A 21,329-nucleotide genomic window follows, 5' to 3' on the forward strand; every position below is an offset into this window, starting at 1 on the left:
AAGAGATGACAGCGCATGGGAGGCTGGCATTGGGAAGGAACTTAAAACTAGAGCAGTATTTTATGCAGTTGCTAGCCGGTGGTTGTTCGTGGAAACTCTGTGGAGAATTACAGTTCCATCCAAGTATCCCTAAATGTACTCATGATTCTGCAGTGTTGTGCCAAGATGTAAGTTTTGGCAGGGCTTTGGCTGATAGTGGGTGTGTTCCCTTTAGTAACTAGAGTTATTCTTAGGATTTAACTGGAGGGGGAAGAGGGGAAATGCTATATTTTGATTCTTCTATTTAATTTTTAGTCAGTTCCTAAAATTACAACAATAAATGTAGAAATTATGTGGTCTTCTCTACTTACCTTTAGGTTTCTTCCTTTCTCTCTCTCTCTTTTTTTTATTTTTTTTTAATGTTCTTCAAATCTCGTAATTGAGGGAAATGTTTCAGTTTCCTTGACATTCATCTAGCCATCTTGTGCTTTCATTCAGTCTTTTAAATTTAGATAAGTCGGAGATGCTGTGTTTTTAAAAATAATTCCTGGTTTTAAGATGCTGAATCTCTTATCTTTGGCATTTCAACTCATTACTCAGTTTACAAATTTTCCAAAAATTTCAGTCCTGGCACTTTTGCTTTCTTAATATAGTATACCGAAACAATATTTTTAGTTTCAATTTCCCTTCTCTGAGTTTTTCTTTGTTGATACTAATGACTAAAATGCATTATAATACCAAAGTGAGGCTATAACATCAGTTATATGATGAGTATTTTTTTCTTTTGTAATAAGCCATGATGTACTCTGCTACTGCAGCAGAGCAGTTGTTCACTAATTGATTTTTTCCTGTAAATTAACTCTAATTCTCTGTGTGTGTAATATAAAAAGTAAATTGAAGAATCCTTGAAGTCTTTCTAAGCTTTCCTTCAACCTTTCTTTTACTTTTTTTTCCTAATTTTTGCGTCAAGGAATGTAATGAATTCCTAAAGCATCTGTTTTTTCTGTAACTTAGTAACTGTCTTTGAATTGCAGTGGATGATACCGCCTCTTATGTAGGTGAACCAGAAAAGGTATCTTTCTGTATAAAGATTTCTTATGCTTCCCTTTAAGATAACCGTTCATTTTTCTGTAGCATATTTTAGGCTTGTTTTCTGATGCTGTTCTTCCCAAGGCAGTGATGCATCCATGGTGGCAGTTATAGTCTGTCTATGTTTTATGCTGAAGAGGTGCATCTAAACCCAGTACTTGCAGTGCAAACCCTCAGTTTCCAAGTGGTTTTGTTCAGCCATGTGTGGCTTGGTGTGAAGGTGTGTCAGTCCAGCCCTAATATTTAACCTGGCTCTAATATTAAACCTGAGAATGTCTGGTACTCAAAATGTCTCATCTGTTCTAGGAATTCTTCTTTTGTCTCTTCCTGTTGGACATCACAATTGTGAGGAAGAACTTGATGGTTAAAATGATCTGGAATCAAAAAGCTGGTGTGAAGCTGCAAAGATACTTAAGTAGAGGTATTGCTAGCTTTTAAAGTTCTTCAGGGTTAAAACTTCTGAATCCTTGTCAATACTCTTACAGCTTTGTATGTTACCAAGTAGGAGCCCTCAGCTCCATGTTGAAGACATAGCACAGCTACAGATTAAGAATATTTGCGTACACTACTCATATGAGTACAACAGGCAACATACTGATTCAGGTAGCTGAAAGTTACCATAGGGAAACAGGATGAGTCAGCATGGTATGCATGTTCTGAACGTGCTGGATATACCTGGATTTTAGCTTTGTTGGTACAACAGCAGAGCATAACTCTAAAGGAGTACTTGGAGAATAACAATGAGGTGGTTTTGTGGATGTTGACAGGAAACTTACTCTAGTATAAGCAGTAGCATTAGAGAAAAGTGGATTCTTACTTGAAAATCATCATAATTAACCTTATTACCAGCTACTTCAGAAGATGGGACTGGTAATATTTCTTAGCTAAAAAGAGGTGACAGAAGATATTTATTTTATCCTGTCTGAAGCTTTCTGTAATCTCTTGAAAGCTTGCTTTATTTTACTTCTTTTCTAAAAAAAAATAATCTCTAGCACAGGAAACGTAGATATTTGCATGATGTGTGGTTAAATAAGTTTTACAATCTGACTGAAATTTCAATGCTACTGTAATAAATAATTTGCTGTAATGCAGAAGTTATAGTCTTGAAATGTTTACCATTCTTTCAATATCTGAAATTCTCAAGAAGAATAAAAATTCTCTTAACGATCAGCTGTTTTTCCAGTGTAGTTTTATTGCAAACCAGTGCTGTTCTGTAAATGTATTCTGGGACAAGAAAGCTGCAAATTCAAGTCAACTCTGCGTACAGCAAGAAAGAAGTCTTTAGTCTTAATATATGTGTCTTAACATCACAATATGCAAAGGAACTTCCTAAACTGACAGCCAGGTCCTCTAATAAAAAAAGTCTAGTTAAACTTGGGTCTGCTACTATGCCTGTCTGTAAGAATGACAAATTCAGTACTTGTGCTGATTTGAGTGTGCTGCTAGACAACATACCGTGCTTTTTTTTTTTTTTTTTTTTTTTGACAGAAAGCCAGTTTGAGAACTTGTTGGTGCCGCACTGCCATTGGCTCTCCTGTCATCTTATGGCATGGGGCTGTGCTTTTGAACTGCCTCACTGCAGTGATTCTAGGTGAAAAACACTTCTGTTTAACCAAATATTGCACTGATGTGAGCAACGAGGTGTGACAAAGGGTGAGAACAGGTGGAGAAGACATGGCATCTGTACCATCTGAGATGCTGCTGACTCTTGCAATTGAAAGAGACAAGAACTATAGCTCTCTTTATGAATGACATAATGTTACACCAAGAAATTATCACCAAAATTATTATTTGACCAAAAGTCTTGATAGCAGGTCATAACCATTGCTAGCTAGCTAACATTTCAACACATTGGTATAGTGATGTATGTTATTTCTTTGTTAGTGTCTGCAGGTAATACAGTCACTGTATGTGACTGTAGACAATTACAATTTGCTGCCTTGGATTTTGTGTGAAGGGCTGATGTTTTATTGTTGTGAGTTATGGCCAGTAGGCAGCTAAGTACCACACAGCCCCTCGCTTACTCCCTCTTCACCCCTAGTGGGATGGAAGCTGAGGAATGGAAGAATGAAAGCAAGAAAACCTGGGGTCAAGGTAAGAAATTGTTTAAGAAGTGGAAGAAGAGAAAATGAAAACAAAGCAAGTGATGCAAAGGCAGTCATGCATCACCTTCCACGGGCAGACTAATGTCCAGTCAGTTCCTGAGCAATATATGATAATCCTGACTGAAAAGGCCCTCTTTTCCCATTTTATTGCTGAGTATGGCAGTATGTGACATGAAATGTTTCTTTGGTTAGAGTTATCTGCCTGCTTGTACACCCACTCAACATCTTGCACACCTCCTATTCTATTTGTGGGGGAGTGGGGGCCACTGTGGCAAACAGAAGGCCTTGATGCTGTGTAAACACTGCTCAGCAATAAATAAAACATTGCGTGTTTTAAGAGTATTGTTTTGGTCACAAATCTAAAACATAGTATAATGAAACTGCTATGAAGAAAACTGACTATCCCAGCCAGCCCCAGAAGAGTTACATAGGAAGGTTACTGATGCTACCAGTCGTCTGAGAAATGCAAGATTTCCTTTTTGTAGCTGTCCATAGCTAGCAGGTCAGATCATTTCCTTCCATTTATAAATGCAACTTTACTCTTCGAATTTACTGATCAACTTTGCGGTGCATTTTTCTTTCGATTTTCCGGAACAACTTGCTGTAGCTGTTTCGGGCTGCAGACAGATGGTGAGTCTACCTCCTCTGATCACTTCAGACAGTGTTTGACTACTGCTTTTGCTTTTTAACAACGATGAACTTGCCAGGAGCTTACATGAGAGGCCTCTTAGTAAGACTCCTTCTTTGGTCCTTTGCTGTGACAGCTAACAACAGTAGTAATTCTCTTTTAACAGTGTTAGCTGACAGAAAGTTGTGTAAGCTATCACTGTACTTCTGTTGCTGTGATGAATAAAATCAGGGCGTGTTTGAAGCTGATTTCTTCCAGTTGGACTGTCTGTAGCATTAACGTTGGTGACACTTCACTAATAGGCAGGGGAGTAACAATGTCAGTTTGAAATTGAGGGGATCTTGCATTTGTTACTAGTCTTCACTGGCATTTTTAAGATTGGCACAGTCTCTTACTTGCATTATATTTTATTCAGACATTTATTTAAGCTGGATTTTACCAAATTGATAACTAAATGCTTTTGGTTTAAATTTCTTGTTTGGTGGATTTTTGTGGGTGTTTTTAGGTTTGGCGCTTTTTTTTGGTCGTTTTTTTTCTTTTTGGCCAAGTTCCTTGCCTTTGTGGCTAGAGGGAAGGGACAGATAAGTTTTAGGGAGTGTAGATGCTTTGTGAACGTTGCTAAAGGATCAGAAACTGTGCTAGATAGAGGAACTGTGCTTTTGATTTAAGCTAATAAATATGAACACCCATCTAATTCATAAACAATTATAGCAGCATTATTTTACAAAATTAGATGTTTCATGTGTGGTAGGTAGAGACATAGCTGGTGTGTGGCTTGTCACAGTCTGCCATGGGTAATAGCTGCCCTCTTCCAAATATCCCCATTTGAGCTATGGCTGCAGAAAGAGGAGCTCATCAACAGCTCATCTGCAAGAAGAGTCCAGTTCTTTGAAGCCCTGGAGTTCATCCCAGTTTCGCCTACTGGCATAAAATCCCAGAGTAATATACAGTAGACTTGAGGATTTGAGCTCTTTCATCCTGGCATATTTGGTTGTTATTTTTCTTGAATTTTAACTGTGGGTAAGATGGCAGGTCTTACAGAGCTATTAGTTTCACATAGAAGAAATATTTCTGAGATGTTGTGTTTCCATAGTCTATCCAAATAAAAAAGATTTGCATTTGAGTTTTTCAGGATTTTGCAAAGCAATTCTAGTGCGTTCCCCATCTCTCTCCCTCTCCCTGACTAGTTAAGGTTTTAAAACAGCTCTGAAAAACGGCTGTGAGGAGAAGCAGTGCAAACCTTGGAGGTGCCTATATATGAAGACTTTATCGCTAAATCTGGCTAATTACATTTTAGAACAGCTTTCTGGAGTGGAAAGAATCATGCATCTCATTGATTCTTAGATTCTTAAATTTGTAAATCACCTTCTAAAATCTCTATATTAGTATTTATTAGGTTTCACTTATTCTGGATTCTATTAATAATTTTCTTTTTTTGTGACTGAAACATTATGGGTTTTGAATGACTGCATTATTTCCTTAAAGTTAGTGTATTTCTGCAGGTAAGACCAGTCTTCTAAAAGCATGGAATATCAACTAACTGCCAGTTAAAAGGAAAATAATTTTTAGTATGTCCTTCAGTAAACCCAGTGGAAGGTTATTTACTGTCATGGCAAATGTTCAGTTATGTAAAGTGTCACATTATTTTAGTTTCAGAAAACAGGCTTTGAAACAGTCTACTGTATATATCGTACAAAAATTGTACAGCAAAATATTGCTCTGTATGCAGTAAGGCTAAGTGTTTTTTCAAGTGATTCCTCCTCCCAAAGATCTTGAAGTAGGTGAACAGTTTGCGTGTGTGATAGAAGGCATGACTTAGGGCAGTCCCTCTCTCATGAAATGAGTGATGCTAGTTTTATGTTCAACTCCCAGTCCAAGGTGAACAGGCATTTTTCTGTCAAATGAGGCAGAACATAAATAAGCAAAAGGTACATCTATAAGAATTTTTAAAAACACAGCCGTAGAACACTTTTGTTTTTTCAATTGTTTGTCCCTAAAATGGAAGTGTTCTTGAAACTACATGACCTTGAATAAGAGCTTCTGTCCCAAAATTTATCTGCAATTGGATAAGCAAGCATCTTAATCATTGGAATTTCATAACATACTTGAATATTTTCTTTATACAGTTGGGTTTGCTGTCTAGGCAGTGTTATTTTTTTCAAGGAATAAGCCTGTATGGAGTTGTTCATTTAATAAGGCTTTTTCTAGCATCATTTCTAGAGACATTAACTGTGTTCAGTTTATGCATTGGCATTGTAGTATATGTCACTGGAAAGAACCAAACAGATTACCTGTAATAGTTACGGCTGGGATTGGGCAATTTATTATATTTGTTGATAACTAAGTATATGCAGAAGTGCTTTGGTTAATATTTCAAATGCTCAAATACAAAAATATACCAAGTGTACTCTATTGCGTACAGACTTGTTGACTTATTAGAGGTCATTCTATAGCTTGAAGAAAAGGAAGACCTTTCTCTAGCTGAATTTATTTAAAGAAAAGCACCCGTAGTGTATTTGAAAGCATTTACAGTTTGATGTGTCAGCAATTTCTGGTGTTAAACTGTTTCCCTTCTAGTAATTCCCCTAAAGTGGCAGCTGTATTTAATTCTATGTTTATGACACTAAATTTTTCCTTTAAATCCAAATCACAAATAATTTAAAAAGATTTTTATCCCAATAAAATGCTCAAAATTAGTCTTACTGTAGTCATACATACAAAGATTGGCACGTTTCAGAAAAATGCTGTAGCAGTTAAACTATGTGGTAAGAAATAGGGAAGGTATCCCGTTTTCTCTTAAGAAAAAGTAGTATTCTCTTACAAAAAGAGGCATACTGTGTACTGCCTTTTTGCCTGGACAGAAAGCCTCTGACAGCCTGTCAGGCTCAAGGTTCCCATGTCTGCTGCTTCAGAGAGTATTTTCCAAAATAGAGAGATCTTGAGATATATACACCTTCATAGATAGCTGACATGTTATGTTTTACAGATGCTAGGACATACCAAGGGTTACTTGTTGAGTGATGTTACTGATTGTGTTCTCAATGCTTTATATTTTAGTCTGCCTTGATCCACTTAGGGTGGACATAATGTCACGTGTTTGTAGGTCAGCCACAGAAATCTGGCTGCTTTTGAGGATGAAATGCCCTTGGTTTGAATAAAATCACACTCTTGCCTTCTTTTTTGAATGAGGTAGAAGGAAGAAAAAAGTAAACATCTAGAGTCTCCTGCATTTCCTTAAATTGAGTACTTGATATTTTCGGTAATTGTCTTTGTCACAAAAATGCTTTTTACTGCCTCTTAATTTGGCAGAATTCTGTGTTTCATATATGCAGCTGAGAAGTTGTTGTTTACCAATGTTTTAATGTATTTGGGGGATCAGAAGACTCTAGGGGAGTCTAAAAGTAGGTGAACACCAAGGCTGGAATCTGGAAATCCTAAAGAATATATGCTGTAACAGGGCAGGCACAGTGAGATGTGGGTTTTCACTGTGTCAGAGATAAGTGGGGAAGGGATGACTGCTTTATGGGACAGGCAATGCATGTTAAGTAGAATCCAGGAAAATCCTTTCATTATTGTTGTCCTTTCTTAGCCTGGAATGGACTTGAATTTTCTGAATCTTGTAATTCTACTGTCAGCAAATGTTTGTTGAAAATGGTTAGAGAAGTATTCCATCCCTTTTTGTTTGTCCAGGTATATATAAGATTGTACCTCCTACTTAACAAGTAGGCTTACTAAGGATTGCTTGAAAGGATTGTATTGTTCTGATGGTTTAGGATAGCACCAGAGGGCTTCATAATGATTTTTTTTTTAATTTTCCTTAAAAAATAACATCATTCTGTAAGCTTTTAATTTTATTAAAGCTGCAAAGTTCAACATTAAAACATTGGGAAATGACACAGTGAAGGCTGTTTGTTCATTTCATATGCCCATATGCAATTTTCCATTTGCATATAATTTTCCCCAAGCCTTTAGCCTGTTTCAATGCATTGAGTGAGCAATGTTCATTCTTAATGACTGGCCATTAAATATTTTCTTTATTCATTGCATAGCCTTAGGTTTATTTACTGCATGCTGTTTTCTGAAGGCAGAAGACCTGATTTCTGAAAGAAAAATTGAGCTATCTAAACAAAAAAAATTAATGTGTTCTCACAAATTTGGGGTCATACTGCCCTCATGTTCCTGGAGCTGTACAAAAGTGAAAATTGCATACATACTTCTATGAGCCCGTTCTGAAATGCTTGATAGTCCATCTGCAGGAGCATTTAGTTGAATACATCTGGTATTATATAAAACAGTTTCTTAGCTGACTGGTGACTAAATACTGATGCTTCTACAAGGTATTTACAGCAAATGATGAACACAGTCCTACCACTCTCATCCTTAGCCCCTGCACCTCAGTGGAAATCTTTTGTTGAAATTATTTGCTTGCTGTTACTCAGGGTTCTGACAGTCGAGTAATACCTGCTCCTCCATGACAGCATTTACTGTCTTAAGCAGAGGGCTTTTTGTCTTGCAGAGGACTGAAGGACAAGTTGTATTTACTGCATAGCCAGTTTTTGTTGTCAGAAGATGTGTATCCAGTGCACTTGGTGAGGCTGCAGTCTTACGGAAACGAAAAATAATGGGTTACATCGCTAAAATCTGTATAGTATGTGCATGCAACACTACCAAAATGAGATTGTGTGGCCAAGCTTAATTATGTTGTTTTCAACTACTGAATACTTGACTTTGATACCTTCATTGTGGTTTTGGGTTATTCAGTGGAATAACCTGCTTAATAGCTTGACGAGGTGTATGAACTCTTCCAAATTGTACCTTGGATTCAGGCCTGTCGTGGAGCATTCCCTGTCCCAACTGCCGGAGAAGGGTTGGAGTGCTAAGTGTTGTACTCAGCCTGCTGAAAGCAGGCAGCTGTTGCTAATGTTGCTGTTGTGCTATGTGTGCAATCCTGTTGAACCCTGCATTACGACATATGTGAGATCCAGGGAAGAACTACCATAGCTCTATGCCTAAAGTATTGTTAAAATAGGATAAGAAGCCATTTATTTTTTTTTTTTTTTAACAGCAGTAGGTGATAAATACTTGAAGCTTCCTGTAGGAGGAAATAATGATTGATCTCAGAGAGTAGTCTGTAGCAGAGCCAAGCTGGCACAAGAGTTTGCCCTGTCAGAGAAGGTGGGCGCTCTGTGGCATCAAGAAACTGTGAATTAATCTATGATGAGAGCTGTGTGACACAATGCAGTGTTAAATAAGCTGAAAACAAGAAAATTTTGGTTTTGGAATCAGTGTTGCTTATTTGGGTCAAGAAATAGACACTTCTGCAGCAGTATCCTTTTATAAAATGTCTCAAATATGTATCTACAGAGAAACAGATTTGCTGTGTGTTAGCAAATTATTGTGTAGCAAAAGCTTGCACTGGGCTTGGTTTCAGTAAAAGTGCAAAACCATAGTTTTGACTTCTACGTTGTGTTTTGGTGTTTGTTCTGGTTGGTTTTTGTGGTCGTTTGTTGTTTTTTTTTTGGGGGGGGGAAGGTACAAGAAAGAGGGTGCTTTTGCTGTGTCCAAAACTTTTTGACATCTAAGTTAATTTATGATTTAATAACCATTATATATATGCTAATTTATTCTCTTGTGAAATCTAAGTGTTTTTTTTCACACAGTTCAGACATTTTTTTAAATCCTGTTTCACTGGATAGACTTTGTTTTGTGTGTAATAAATTTCCATAAAATTCACTGCTTGCATGATTGTCTTAATTTATTTTTTTCCCTGGCCACCATCATGTCTTGGCTCAAAGATGGAGTTGAAACAGTGAGATGGTTGTTTACTCCTGTCTATTTCCCCTGTCTTCAGTAAATAGTGCAAGAATTACATGTATTTTCTTAATTATATTTTGTCAAGAATTGAAATAGAGCTATTTTGTCCTTGTTAAGAAGAAGCTGTAGACTTTAATTATGAGAGAAATTCCTAGGAGTTAAAAAACTTAAAGGATGATACTTTAGAAGCTCAATTGTGTTGAATCTAAATAAAAAGATTACATGTGTTACTTTTCTCAGGCTAGTATTTAACTGCAGAGACAAAGTTTATTTCTGAATTTAGTTCATTGAATAGTTCCTCCACAACGTGGAGATTCTGAACTTGCAACATAATACTATTATTCCCAGACACATTCATGATTTAGATTGGGAAGCATTTACTGTTTTGTCCTTTCTTTCCTCTTCAGGCTGCCTATCACAGAGAGTGTTGGAACTGAAAATGCCGAAGAACACAGCCAAGCAGAGGCACAAGAGCTAGATGTAATGGGAAGTGATCAGCTTGTCTGTAAGCTAGGTAAAAAAAAAACCCAAAAAAACAACCAAAACAAACCAAAACAGAACACAAAAAAACCAACCCCAAAGTGTGTATTTAATTCCTATTATAAACTCAGATACACTCTCCTTTTCTTCCCAGTTGTCTTTCTTCCCATCTCCTCCCCAAACAAAAATACGAAACATTACTGTGTATTTCTTGTTTGTTTAATGCTGTATGTGCATTTATTTGTTTTGGATAAGGCATGGCATTAAAAAACAAACAGAATTTCTGGAAATGAGAATGTATATAATGTTGTTGCATAGCATTATGTGCATACATCTGGCTTATTGTATTGATAAATGTAGATATGTGACTGAAATACATCTGCAAGGAAACAATACCACTCATTGGATTCATGTGTCTCTGTTCTGTTTTCCCGTTTTCTATCCATGTTGTTTCCATATACTTGATTCTTGCTTTGTACTGCCTTTGGAGAGAAATTTGATTGCACTTCTTTCCTAGGAGTTCTGGTAAAAACAGTATGAGGCTGACTCGCTTGTCAGGCCAGCTCAGCTTCAAAATCCTACTGTGCCTCTTAATTTCCTGATTTGTTAATGTAGCTGATTTCCCAAGAAAAGGACATTTATGTGTTCTGTCTGTTCTGTGTGTCATTCCCTGTAACAGTTTTTGTATCCCTTTGCTGATATACCAAACTTTGACAAATTGAGAAATTTTCTAGAAATTACTGTCATTCAGTGCTTCTGCAAATTGTATGACCTGTAGAACTCAGGGGATGAAGCCACTTGTTTGGTGTATCATCAGCTGAGAGGCAGTAGGAGCAGTTTGCCTGTCCGGCATGTGCAGTGCATCTGACCATCTGCCTAACCACAAAACACTGTCTCTTGTTAACTTCACATTACATAAAACTTGTGGGAGAGGAGGAGGTGTTGAGAGGTGGAAACGGAGGAATAAAGAGATGGGAAGAAGCTTTGACTGTTGTAATTCAGGAATGTGGTGATCCGTGGTTCAGGGCTGTGGTGTTCCCTAGCTTTTTGTATGCTTTACTAGCAAAGGAAGGACAGCAACAAGTTGACTAAGCCTAAATTCCTTAATGTTTCTTTAACAGTATAGCGGTGTTGATTAATTTAAGGAAATACAATAGGTCATTTAATGTCCTTCAGCTATTAAATCAGAAATCTGCTTAAGATGTTAGCCAACTTAATTCAGCACTGGTGGCCTGCTTAATTTTGAATGGCAGTGATGGTATGTTTCTCCTGTTATGTTTCTCCTGTAAAAGAATCAGGATTATAACTCAGGCTTTTTAGAAGATATTTCTGCATAGTCATTGTACTTTTATTTTATAAATACCTGTTGTTTTTCTTGGTCTACCCTAAAATGTTTGTCCTTGAACTTTATACCTTCTAATATTTATTCTTGCCTTTCAGTTGTAACTTACTTAAACAGCATCTAGTTAATAAACAATCTCAAAAAAATATTACTAAAATATTAGTATATACCTACTCTCGTATTGTTAATCCATTAGATGTTTTTCACTGTCCTTTTTTCCCCTCCTTTTCCTACTCTTTGTCTGTGTCATGGTCTGAAGTCTCAGTTGCTGCAGGAGCTGTGCTGTGTGCTGTTGATGCCTGCCTTCTCTGGTCAGCACTCTGCTTCCAGCTGTATGCAGTGTAGTGGGGGACTCTCAGCAGACCAGATAGTGACAGGACTGGAAGATTCCTATGGCAGCCTGAGACTGAGCTGCCAAAATCTCACCTAGATGTAGAATAACACAAAAACTTCAGAAAATCCTGGTTCTTGTTGCTAGAAACTTTCTTACAGACAGAACGAGGAGTATTATGTTAGGATAATATTAATAAAGAAGATCAGTGAGTGAGCCTGAGATTTGTAATGTTAATTTAATGGATTATAAATGTGTATGTTATTTATGAAACTGCAATACTCAGATGGTAGTATGTTCATCATGCAGATTTCAAGAGCTCCAAGACTGATTTGTAACTATCAGTTACAACGATTTGGAAGCGTGTGTTCTAGAGCACAAGTCTTATGAGGAGCAGCTGAGGGAACTGGGGTTGTTTAGCCTGGAGAAAAGGAGGTTCAGGGGTGACCTTATTGTTCTCTACAGCTGCCTGACAGGATGTTGTAGCGAGGTGCGTGTCAGTCTCTTCTAAGCAACAAGTTATAGGACCCAAATTGTGCCGGGGGAGGTTTAGATTGGCTATTAGGAAAAAACTCTTCCCTGAAAGGGTTGTGAAACACTGGAACAGGCTGCCCAGGGAGGTGGTTGAGTCACCAACCGTGGAGGTACTGAAAAGATGCATAGATGTGCTGCTTAGGAACACGGTTTAGTGGTGCACTTGGCAGTGCTAGGTTAATGGTTGGACTCAATGATCTTAAAGGTCTTTTCCAACCTAAACAATTCTATGATTCTACTTAAGAATGTGAAAATTGTCATAAGTGATCAAGGATTTATCTAGGCCAGGTCCTGCTGCTCTAGCTGTGTTGAGTAAAAAAGTAGTCAAGAAATAAGCTGCACAACATGGAAGTAAGAAGCTGATTTTCCCTGAAGGTTTGCGAGTTGCTACCTCTGCTGTTGCTGCTTTGTTTCTTTCTGAACCATTGTTCTGACTGTAGGTGGTATCTTCTGCATAAATTGACAGCCAATTTTAAATCTTGCAGTTAGTGAAATTGTTGTGGTGTTTGCTTGTGCCTTGGTGTTTCATGAAATTCTGTTAAGTTTAAGTTTTATGCTTTCCAATTCCTTTGAAAGAGTATAATTTTTTTATACCAAGAGGACGAATATAAATGCATAATCTGTTTCTCTGTCAGGAAAACAGGTCATCAGGGAACTAACTGCGTTTAGAGTTCTGACTTCTACAGAACATGCTAGAAATGGTAATGCTGTGGAAAGGAAGTTGAAGTGATTAAAGAAGAGCAGAAGAAAATACTTCATCACAACTCTTAGCCAAAATAAATAGATCATTAGTTGTTCTTCTTCCCAGGCCCATCGGGCTAGTTTCACAATTGCTGCTGGCTGTTTCAGGGTCACTTAGACACACCTTTGATTCAGTGAGGTCACAGGATGTTGTGCAGAGGGAAACCTTCCAGAACTGTATGTATAGGACACTTGTCTACCTTAAGCATCCTATGGAAAACAGTTTTTTTTATTTTTTTCTTTTGTTCCCAATCTGGGTGTTCTAAACTGTGGGCACTAAGAGTGTTACTCTTAAGAAAGCTTCTAAAATCCTTAAATAATTAAGGGTGCCTATATAAGTTATTTTCATACCACTAAATGAATCTCTTCTGGGGATCTTCTAGATTAACTAATTGCTTACAGAGAAGAAGCAGTTTAAACATTGTTTCTGATCAGGTTTCTGGGATATAAAAAACCTTAAGTTCGAGAGTTCCTTAAATGTTTTGAATTCAGAACAGATGTATGCCAGAAAAATGAATCGTAACACCAATCTTTGTCCCAGAATCTTCTGTATCCAAAATACATGCAAGTTGAAGAGGACTGCAGTGGAGAGCAAATCTCATGAGCAAATACTTCTAATAGTTTCTTTAGGAATTTTGATGTTACCTAGGGGCATCTGTCAGCAGTCAGCACTTCCAAGACGCCGGTAACTGTTAGTCTGTTTTCCCCAGTCAAGAAGGTAATCCCTTTGCCCAGGCTCTGGATTAAGAGCCCCTCTCTTCAGGGCTCAATCAGCAGCAATTTCCTGTACTTTTGTGTTCAGACTGAAGCAGTGTGACTTACTGTGAAGGCCTTATGCCTTGTGGCTGAGTGTAGGAGCCTGGTTGTTTCCTGTAGCTTTCCTTTCCCATGAGCTTGCTTGCTGATTGTGATCACATTGAGCTTTGTAGCTCAGCAGAAGAATGCTAGTGACATAGTGAGCATCTCGTTTGACTCACTTAACCAGTACTTTTTTTAAGCATCTCATTTCAGTTTGCTTAGTGGTAGATACCAAGATCCAGCTGTACAATCTCTTCTCTCAGAATTGATGAATGCAAAAATCTAATCTTATGTTAAAGGATGCTCTCAAATTCAATTCAGGAAATGGGTACCAGAAGGAATACATTTGCTATATGGGCCACAACAACTGAGATGTGAATTAATTGCTCTTTCTGTGGGCAGTAGACTGTTTTAGTCATGGCAGTCAACAGATCTCTACGGAACTTTAATGATTTGAAAAAGGAAGTGAGCAAGCAAATTCATCTTTCCCATAACTAAGTGTTCAGTTTCTTTTCCCAGTGACTGAATAGAGAAATTAGTATCATTATTCTGGATTCACATTAATGCTTCTTATACACAGAAATATTTTGCATGTCATAAAACAGTGTGGTGGGCAGTTGCATGCTTCCAGAGTTTACTATTTTGAGGTTGGAGGTGTATGTCATGCATTCTTTCTGTATGTCAGAATCCAGGGTGCATATTTGAGTGCGATGTCATACAAACGTGTATACTGGTTGAGTGTGTCTCAGCCTTAATAATGTTTCCCAGAAAGTATAAGCAACAGAAAAAGTGAAACTTTGTGCCTTTCTTGCTGATAAGTCTGTGGTATGGAGACCACAGCTGAATGTTTATTTAAATGCTTAGAATAACCTTGGAACTTTCATGGGGGTGGATATTCAAGTATTTCTATTCTGCAGTGAGTCTTCGTTGTTCAGAACACCACCTTTCATTTAAAACAAACAAAAAACCCACAAACCACAGCCAAAGGCAAAAGTTTAATGTCTTCCAAGATGGTTAGCCAAATTCCCAATCCCAGTTCTGTTTTTTCACTAATGATTATATCTGATTTCAGAAAAAGTTTGTATCCTTGGTTTGTTAGTGTTCCTTTTCATGGTTGCTCCGGTCACATCAGTGCTCATCTGAAGTTGCCAGTTTCCTCGGAGGCCCAAGACTGTACTGTCTGCTCTAGATAGAAGTCTCACAGTTGTCATGGTATTAGTTCCCCAGGCAAACTCAGTAATGTTTCTTTCCATTTTAGCACAGTTTTTAGTACTTGCAGCATCTACTAAATGGTTATATGGCTGCCAGTTCTCAGACTCATAATGATAGTGGCTAACTTTAGGTGACTCTTTACTTCTGGTGTATTTTTTTTCCAAACTGCTGTGCTTGGAAGAAGATAAGATATTGTTGTCATAGAACTGTCATATGAAAAGTAATATAAAAAAACCCTTGCATTTAATCAGTGAAAATACTTTTTAAATTGATCTGATTATTCAGCAGGTGCATGAATACTGGTGGCTGGTTTATTTGTTTCTGGTTTGTTCTTTTGTATTTTTTAAATAAAATTCTTCATTGCATTTTAGATTAATGATTTCTTACTAATACACTAGATTTTTACTGAGTTAGTGAAGCTTATAATGTGAATCCTACCATTTAAATTTTTTTGTTCCCCCACTGTTTATAAGTAGTTAGAGAATTGCTGCTGTCTTCTGTTGTATACTTGTAATGCATTTTTTTTCAAAATTGGAGTTTTTACATGGAAAACCTGATAGAGGTAGGAAGAGTGTGTTGCTTTAGCAGGAATATGCTGACACCAGGATCTTTTCCCTAGCAGCTTGACATTTCTTCCAGCATTGGTCAAATCATGCAGAGCTACTGATGTCTCAATAGTGACAAGTTTGTGCTGGAGGGAAGCCAGTCAGCCTTTGTACAGTGTTGCTGTGATAGAACACTATATATGAATTTTTCTGGGGAATGTGTTTAGAAACCTGACCAAAAGTATTTTAAAGAGGACAGTTACTATTTTCAAGGGATGCTGCTATTAAGCATTCTTGTTTTGCTATTAAGTTCTCACCTGTAACTGTTGAATTACACAGAATTTAGGTAAAGAACCTTTCTTGTTGGAGAGTGTGACTTCAGGAGAACACTGGTTTTCAGTACTTTATGAAACTGTCTTAATGAGCTAGCAAACTTCTGGGGAGTTGTTTTAATGCAGGAATAACTTATATTGTATTCCTTGACACTTGAAGACAGTTGGGGGGTTGGAGCACATTCAGGTATGGTACAGAGACAGGAGCTGATCTGCCTGCTTCTGCTTCACTGCTGTGTGAGATTTGTCGGTAACCTTTCCAAAGAAAAGAAGCTATAACTGTGCAGTCAGGTATTTAGGCTAAAGCTTTTATTTTACAGTAAATACTGCCTTTGTAAAAAGGATACTAGATTTCTTTTCCACTACTCTATTTTTTTAGAGAAATAACATGACATAAAAGCAAAGTCTAAGTGTTTATTACGTTTATGCAAGTAAATAAATTTCACCATAGTACCTGATGAAATCCATTTGAAATAGAAAATATTTCCACTTTTGATTTCAGTACAGTGGGGTTTTTAGCCAAATTGTTTAATTGTAACTTGTAAAATTGCTTACCAAAGGCTTGTCCTGGCTTTCCCCTTCTACACCTGCTCAGTTCCTCTTTTGTTTTTCATGGTCAAACTGTCAGCAGTCTGCTAAGCAGAAACTCATGGTAGTGCTGTAAGATATTTATTTTTCCCCCTGTATTACCCAGTGATAATGGTGACTTAACTCCTGCTCAGAGACTGCAGAATGTAGTATCCCATTGGAAGGTGGTCATGATACTGACCAGACCTGTTTTAATTGCCTGGTGGTAGGAATATAGCGGTCTTCCTGTCTAATTATGGGTTATTTTGTACTGTGGATTGAACAGGCTTTAAGAAAAAGAACACATACTTGTCCAGTATTGTCAAAAAAGTGCTTGGGAGCAGGGATAGATTTGGCAGTTGTACTGCAAACTGCAAAAATACTGTTGCTTTTTTAATTAAGAGAAAAACATATAGAACTGTAGAATTGTATACATCCTTGACACTGGTGGCTTAAACACAGAAGCAATGTTTTTCAGAGCTGCTGCTGCTAAAACAGCGGTTGCATAAACACAGAAAATCTCTTCAGTCTACTAATAATTAAAAGTATTGATTGTATCAATTCTCATAAGTATGTGATTCAAGTTCCATAGAAATTAGGTTTCCAAATACTGTGATCATAATCTTCTGGTAGTCTTTCCCTTCCTCTATTGAAATAACTTACTTTTGGTTATTTTTATGTCTAGATACTTCATTGTCACAGTGTGAATCAAGTGATTGGAATTTACCAATAACTAACTGTGTGGGTATACCTGTAGCCAAACACAGGGAACAGATAATTTTTTTGTACTTCCTCTCAGAATGGAATAAAGCTCAAAATCTTGTTGTGTTTCGTGTTTGGTTTTTTTCCCAGAAGGAGACTTCTGTTCCTGTTTCAGGCATTGCACAACACCTTTGTTTGTTGTGCAAAACCGTTGTATAAAAATTCTTAGAGGATGAAACATTGCTGTTAAACTTTCTGTTTATAGGTATTTGTGTAAAATACATAAGCAAGTGTGTCCACATGTCCTTTTCTGTGATCTTCTAATGTGTTTTAGGAGTCCAGTTACCTACAGATGCTTAAGAGATATGGTAGGTTGTTTTACAGAGATTTGATGTGGCCTGGATGCTGTTGATACTTCAAATTTGTTTGAAATCTGGTTTGAGTTGTTTTGTAGACTTTCGAGTTTTCTTGAAAATTGTTTCAGATAGTGTCTCTGATAGAAAGCAATTCAGTTGTGATTGTACAAGGAGCACCTGGCAGTGGTAAGAGCACAGAGGTTCCACAGTGTATTTTGGAGTATTGCATTCAGCAATCTATCTACTGCAAGATTGCTGTTACCCAGCCTTGGAAAATTGGTGCCAGCAGCATTGCCAGGTGGATTAGCAGGAAACAATCATGGACACTAGGTGGACTTGTAGGATAGCAGGTATAAGAGAATTTCAAATTGTATTTAAAAACACATGAAGTACTATATCTTCTTTCTTGATAGCTTTTAAACATATCTAGCATACTGAAGCAATGTTAGAGAATCTGCTTTTAAGGTGGAATTGCAGGTTTCTAGCTGTCTCCTGTTAAACATCCATAACTAAATGTTGAAGCTTTTAAAATTGAACAACCATAAATGCTAGTGAGATTCCAACAGAAGTATTGAATTGTCTGCATTCTGATAATTGGACACATTGATATTATTAATGACTGAAATTGTTGCAGGAGAACTAATATTCTGTCATTTTTCCTTTAAACTTCTTCATTGATTTGTTTGACTTCATTTATATTTGCCTGTCAGCTATGTCAAAACTTTCATACGTTTATGGCTGGATTGTGTTGTGAACGTCCTGTTGTTTCTTCTTAACATGTGAAAAACTTGAATTAATTTTTCCTCTTAAGTCTGCTTCCTCCTTTTGTTTTCTCCAGCTCTGATTCAAACTCAGTTCTATCCTGTTTATAAACTTGATGCCACTTCCATTTTTTGAACACAGATACTGGTGCTTTAATCGGCTCTTTGTCAGTAACCACAATAAATTACTGTGGTTGTTGTTTCACTGGTAGTTCAACAGTAGCCGTCTCTGGACTAGTTTCTCTGGGTCGTAAGGCCCTGGTGGGTTCACACTGGTGTCAGAAGTGGGAGGATGCTCATAGAGAACTGTTTCTGGAATACTTTGCTGGGAGGAATATATGTTAGTTTCTTCTTCCTCTCTTCTTAATTCTTTTTCTTGTTGTTTCTTCCTTTCTTGCAGTTAGGGTGATACGTACATATGTCTGCGAACACGTTTTTGCGACTTTCTTCATTGGTGTACAGCTCCAGGTTACTTCCAAATGTACTACATATGGTGCCATTTATGTATGTTAGATGTCTTTTTGTTACCCCTAAAACCAATTTTATCGAGTTCCAGGTGTGAGGGGGTTTTAATTATACTGACCATTAGGGAGTTATAGCATGGGGTCTATGGTGCCAAGTTTCTGCTTCATCTGTTACCCTACATATTCTTTCTCCCGTGAAGCACATCCTGTGTTTTTACATCTCGGGGTCTGTGCCGCTGTACTGGGCCTCCATATCACTACACTATGTTGCTGTCACCATTAGACCAAGTAAAGCAAAGGTGAAGGCCAATCAAGAAAAGTTCAAAGAGAGCAGGCCTGACATGTCATAGTCCTGAGGCCTCGCAAGCTCAGTACAAAGCTTATGGCCTGTTACTAGTAATAGCAATACCATATTACAGGGCTATGCAGATACGCATCTTTATTGTTATCCCTCCTGTATGCTTTTCTTTGTCTAAGTATCAAATCTTAGTGGTTTCTTTTGATACATCTACAGCAAATACTGTAGTAGGAAAAAATATTTTTCCTTTATTTATTTATTTTTCTGCCACAAGTCTGAAGTTTTAACTTCCTTTCCACAGGTGACTGGAAGACAAAGTAAAAGCACTCTTAATACTTGATCACTAGATTTTGGTTCTGAGAGGTGAACACTCCAGATAATTCCATGAAAATTATGATCTGATATTATCTTAATTTTTAATAAAGCCAGTATCAATTCTGCAAAGTGATAGCTGGAAGTTATTACTGAGGGTTACATATGTTGCGTTTTTCCCCAAAGTAGTTTCTACACAGTCTTTTGTATGATTTGATACCTTGAATTAATTAGTCATAAAATTGCTAAATTGATTCATTAGGCTAATGAGTCTTAAAGACATAAAATGGGGATGGGATGTGCTTGTTTTACAAGCACTTGTGTGAGCTGAGCAGAAATGAAAGTATAACAGTTGAGGGTAGACTTGTCTGCTCTAGGCTGTTGTAAAAGCTGAAAATGAAAAGATGTCACGGCTCTGCCTGCCTGCCTGGGTAGGCAGCACTGGAGATAGCTAAAGTTACCAAAGTATTTTAGAAATCAAAAATCTACTATTTAACACAGGGTTGTAGAACCTTCCTCTCAGGAATAAGTTGCCTGGTCTTGGTGATATCTTATACTACCTTTCTCCTGCCCAGTAAGCAAACTATAACCAGGCAAAATCTTTTTCTTGCTCTGTATATTAGTGGAAAGAACCATGTATGTATCTTAAAAAGCCTTTGAAGGGTTCTTCTCAGGTTGGAGCCCCTAGCAAGGAATTTTGATCATTTATAAACTTCAGGGGTGTTTGGGTTTTTTTTTTTTAATTTCTCCCAAAGAAAATGTTTGCAGTTAACTTGTTCTGGGATTTAAGAACATGTTTGTACAGAGGTTTTTACAAGTTTGGGTGATTAAGTTTAATTGGTTTACACTATATTTTATTTCAGAGTTTTCAGATGTGTGTTGCTGTAAATACATTAAATATCTGTTCCTGGTCTGTGTTATTTTTCTCACTGTCTTTAGATAGTTTTAGGGAATAAATCCACAAAGGATACAAAGTTGCTGTACATGACACCTGGAGTTCTTACTGACAAAATAGTTTCTGCCAAAAGCTTAACTGAATTCACACACATTTTCATTGATGATGTAAGTTTGTGGAAAGAAGTTTAAATTTCATGTTAAGAAAACCTTCTTTTTGTCTTACTGTGCTAGAGAAAGAAAAATGTAGACATCTATGTGTAAGGATGTTTTGTATAAGTTGTTTCAGTTAATACTTGTTGAAATAGGCTTGCCTCAGCGATCCTTTGAGAAGCAAAGTTTAGAACTGAAGGTGTGGGGAGGATTTTTGGGAGTGCCTAGCTTTTGATATGAGTGCCTTGAAATGCGTTCTGAAATCCACTGTGTACATTCAAAGACCATGTCCAGCTAGGCCTATTAGGCGGTGGCAGCTAGTTTTAACTCACTTGGCTATTGGGCTGCCCTTGGAGTCTGCTCTTTAGGGATGTCCTGAAAAATAAAATAGCCCTCTGAAAGTTCTCTGTCTTCTGGCTGGATTTACAGTCCACTCATGTGGATTCATTATTATTGCTGTCACTTCACTAAAAAGCTGAAGCTAATACGCTTTTTACTTGCACATTTTTTTTTACTTGCACATTTTTACATGTTTTTATGCTTATTTTCTGTGATAAGCAGTATTTAGCTGTTAAACATAAAACCATGAATGTGAATCACATGTACAGTGTAGGACTTAAATCTTGGAATGTAGTCACACAGAAGAGGACTTAAAATTTTTTGTGGGTTGTGGTTTTGTGCTGGGTTTCATTTTTATTCTGCTTTAATATTGTAGCTGAGATTGGCTTTGATTCTTGGATATTTGAGGAGCAGGGAGACAGTACTTGGTATACCATTAAGCTATTACAGTAATAATGAAGGCTGTCATGACTGTACATAAAGTGGCACATTGAAAACCTGGGAAGGATTGAGCAAATAGTTAAACTTCTGTGTGAAGAAACTTTAGGACTTC

At 37.2% G+C, this 21,329-nt stretch overlaps 1 protein-coding gene across 1 annotated transcript in view; it reads left to right on the forward strand.

Moving 5' to 3' along the window:
- The first annotated feature begins 9,596 nt into the window (after window positions 1-9,596).
- The window catches only part of TDRD9 (tudor domain containing 9), a 58,788-nt gene continuing 47,055 nt past the window's right edge, over window positions 9,597-21,329 (forward strand). Inside the window, 5 exon segments of the mRNA XM_055818345.1 lie at window positions 9,597-9,610; window positions 10,023-10,129; window positions 17,183-17,268; window positions 17,681-17,905; window positions 20,330-20,452. Coding sequence (XP_055674320.1) covers window positions 9,597-9,610; window positions 10,023-10,129; window positions 17,183-17,268; window positions 17,681-17,905; window positions 20,330-20,452 — 555 coding nt within the window.

This window comes from Falco peregrinus, chromosome 1 (genome assembly GCF_023634155.1).
Source record: "Falco peregrinus isolate bFalPer1 chromosome 1, bFalPer1.pri, whole genome shotgun sequence".
NCBI classification, from domain to species: Eukaryota; Metazoa; Chordata; class Aves; order Falconiformes; family Falconidae; genus Falco; species Falco peregrinus.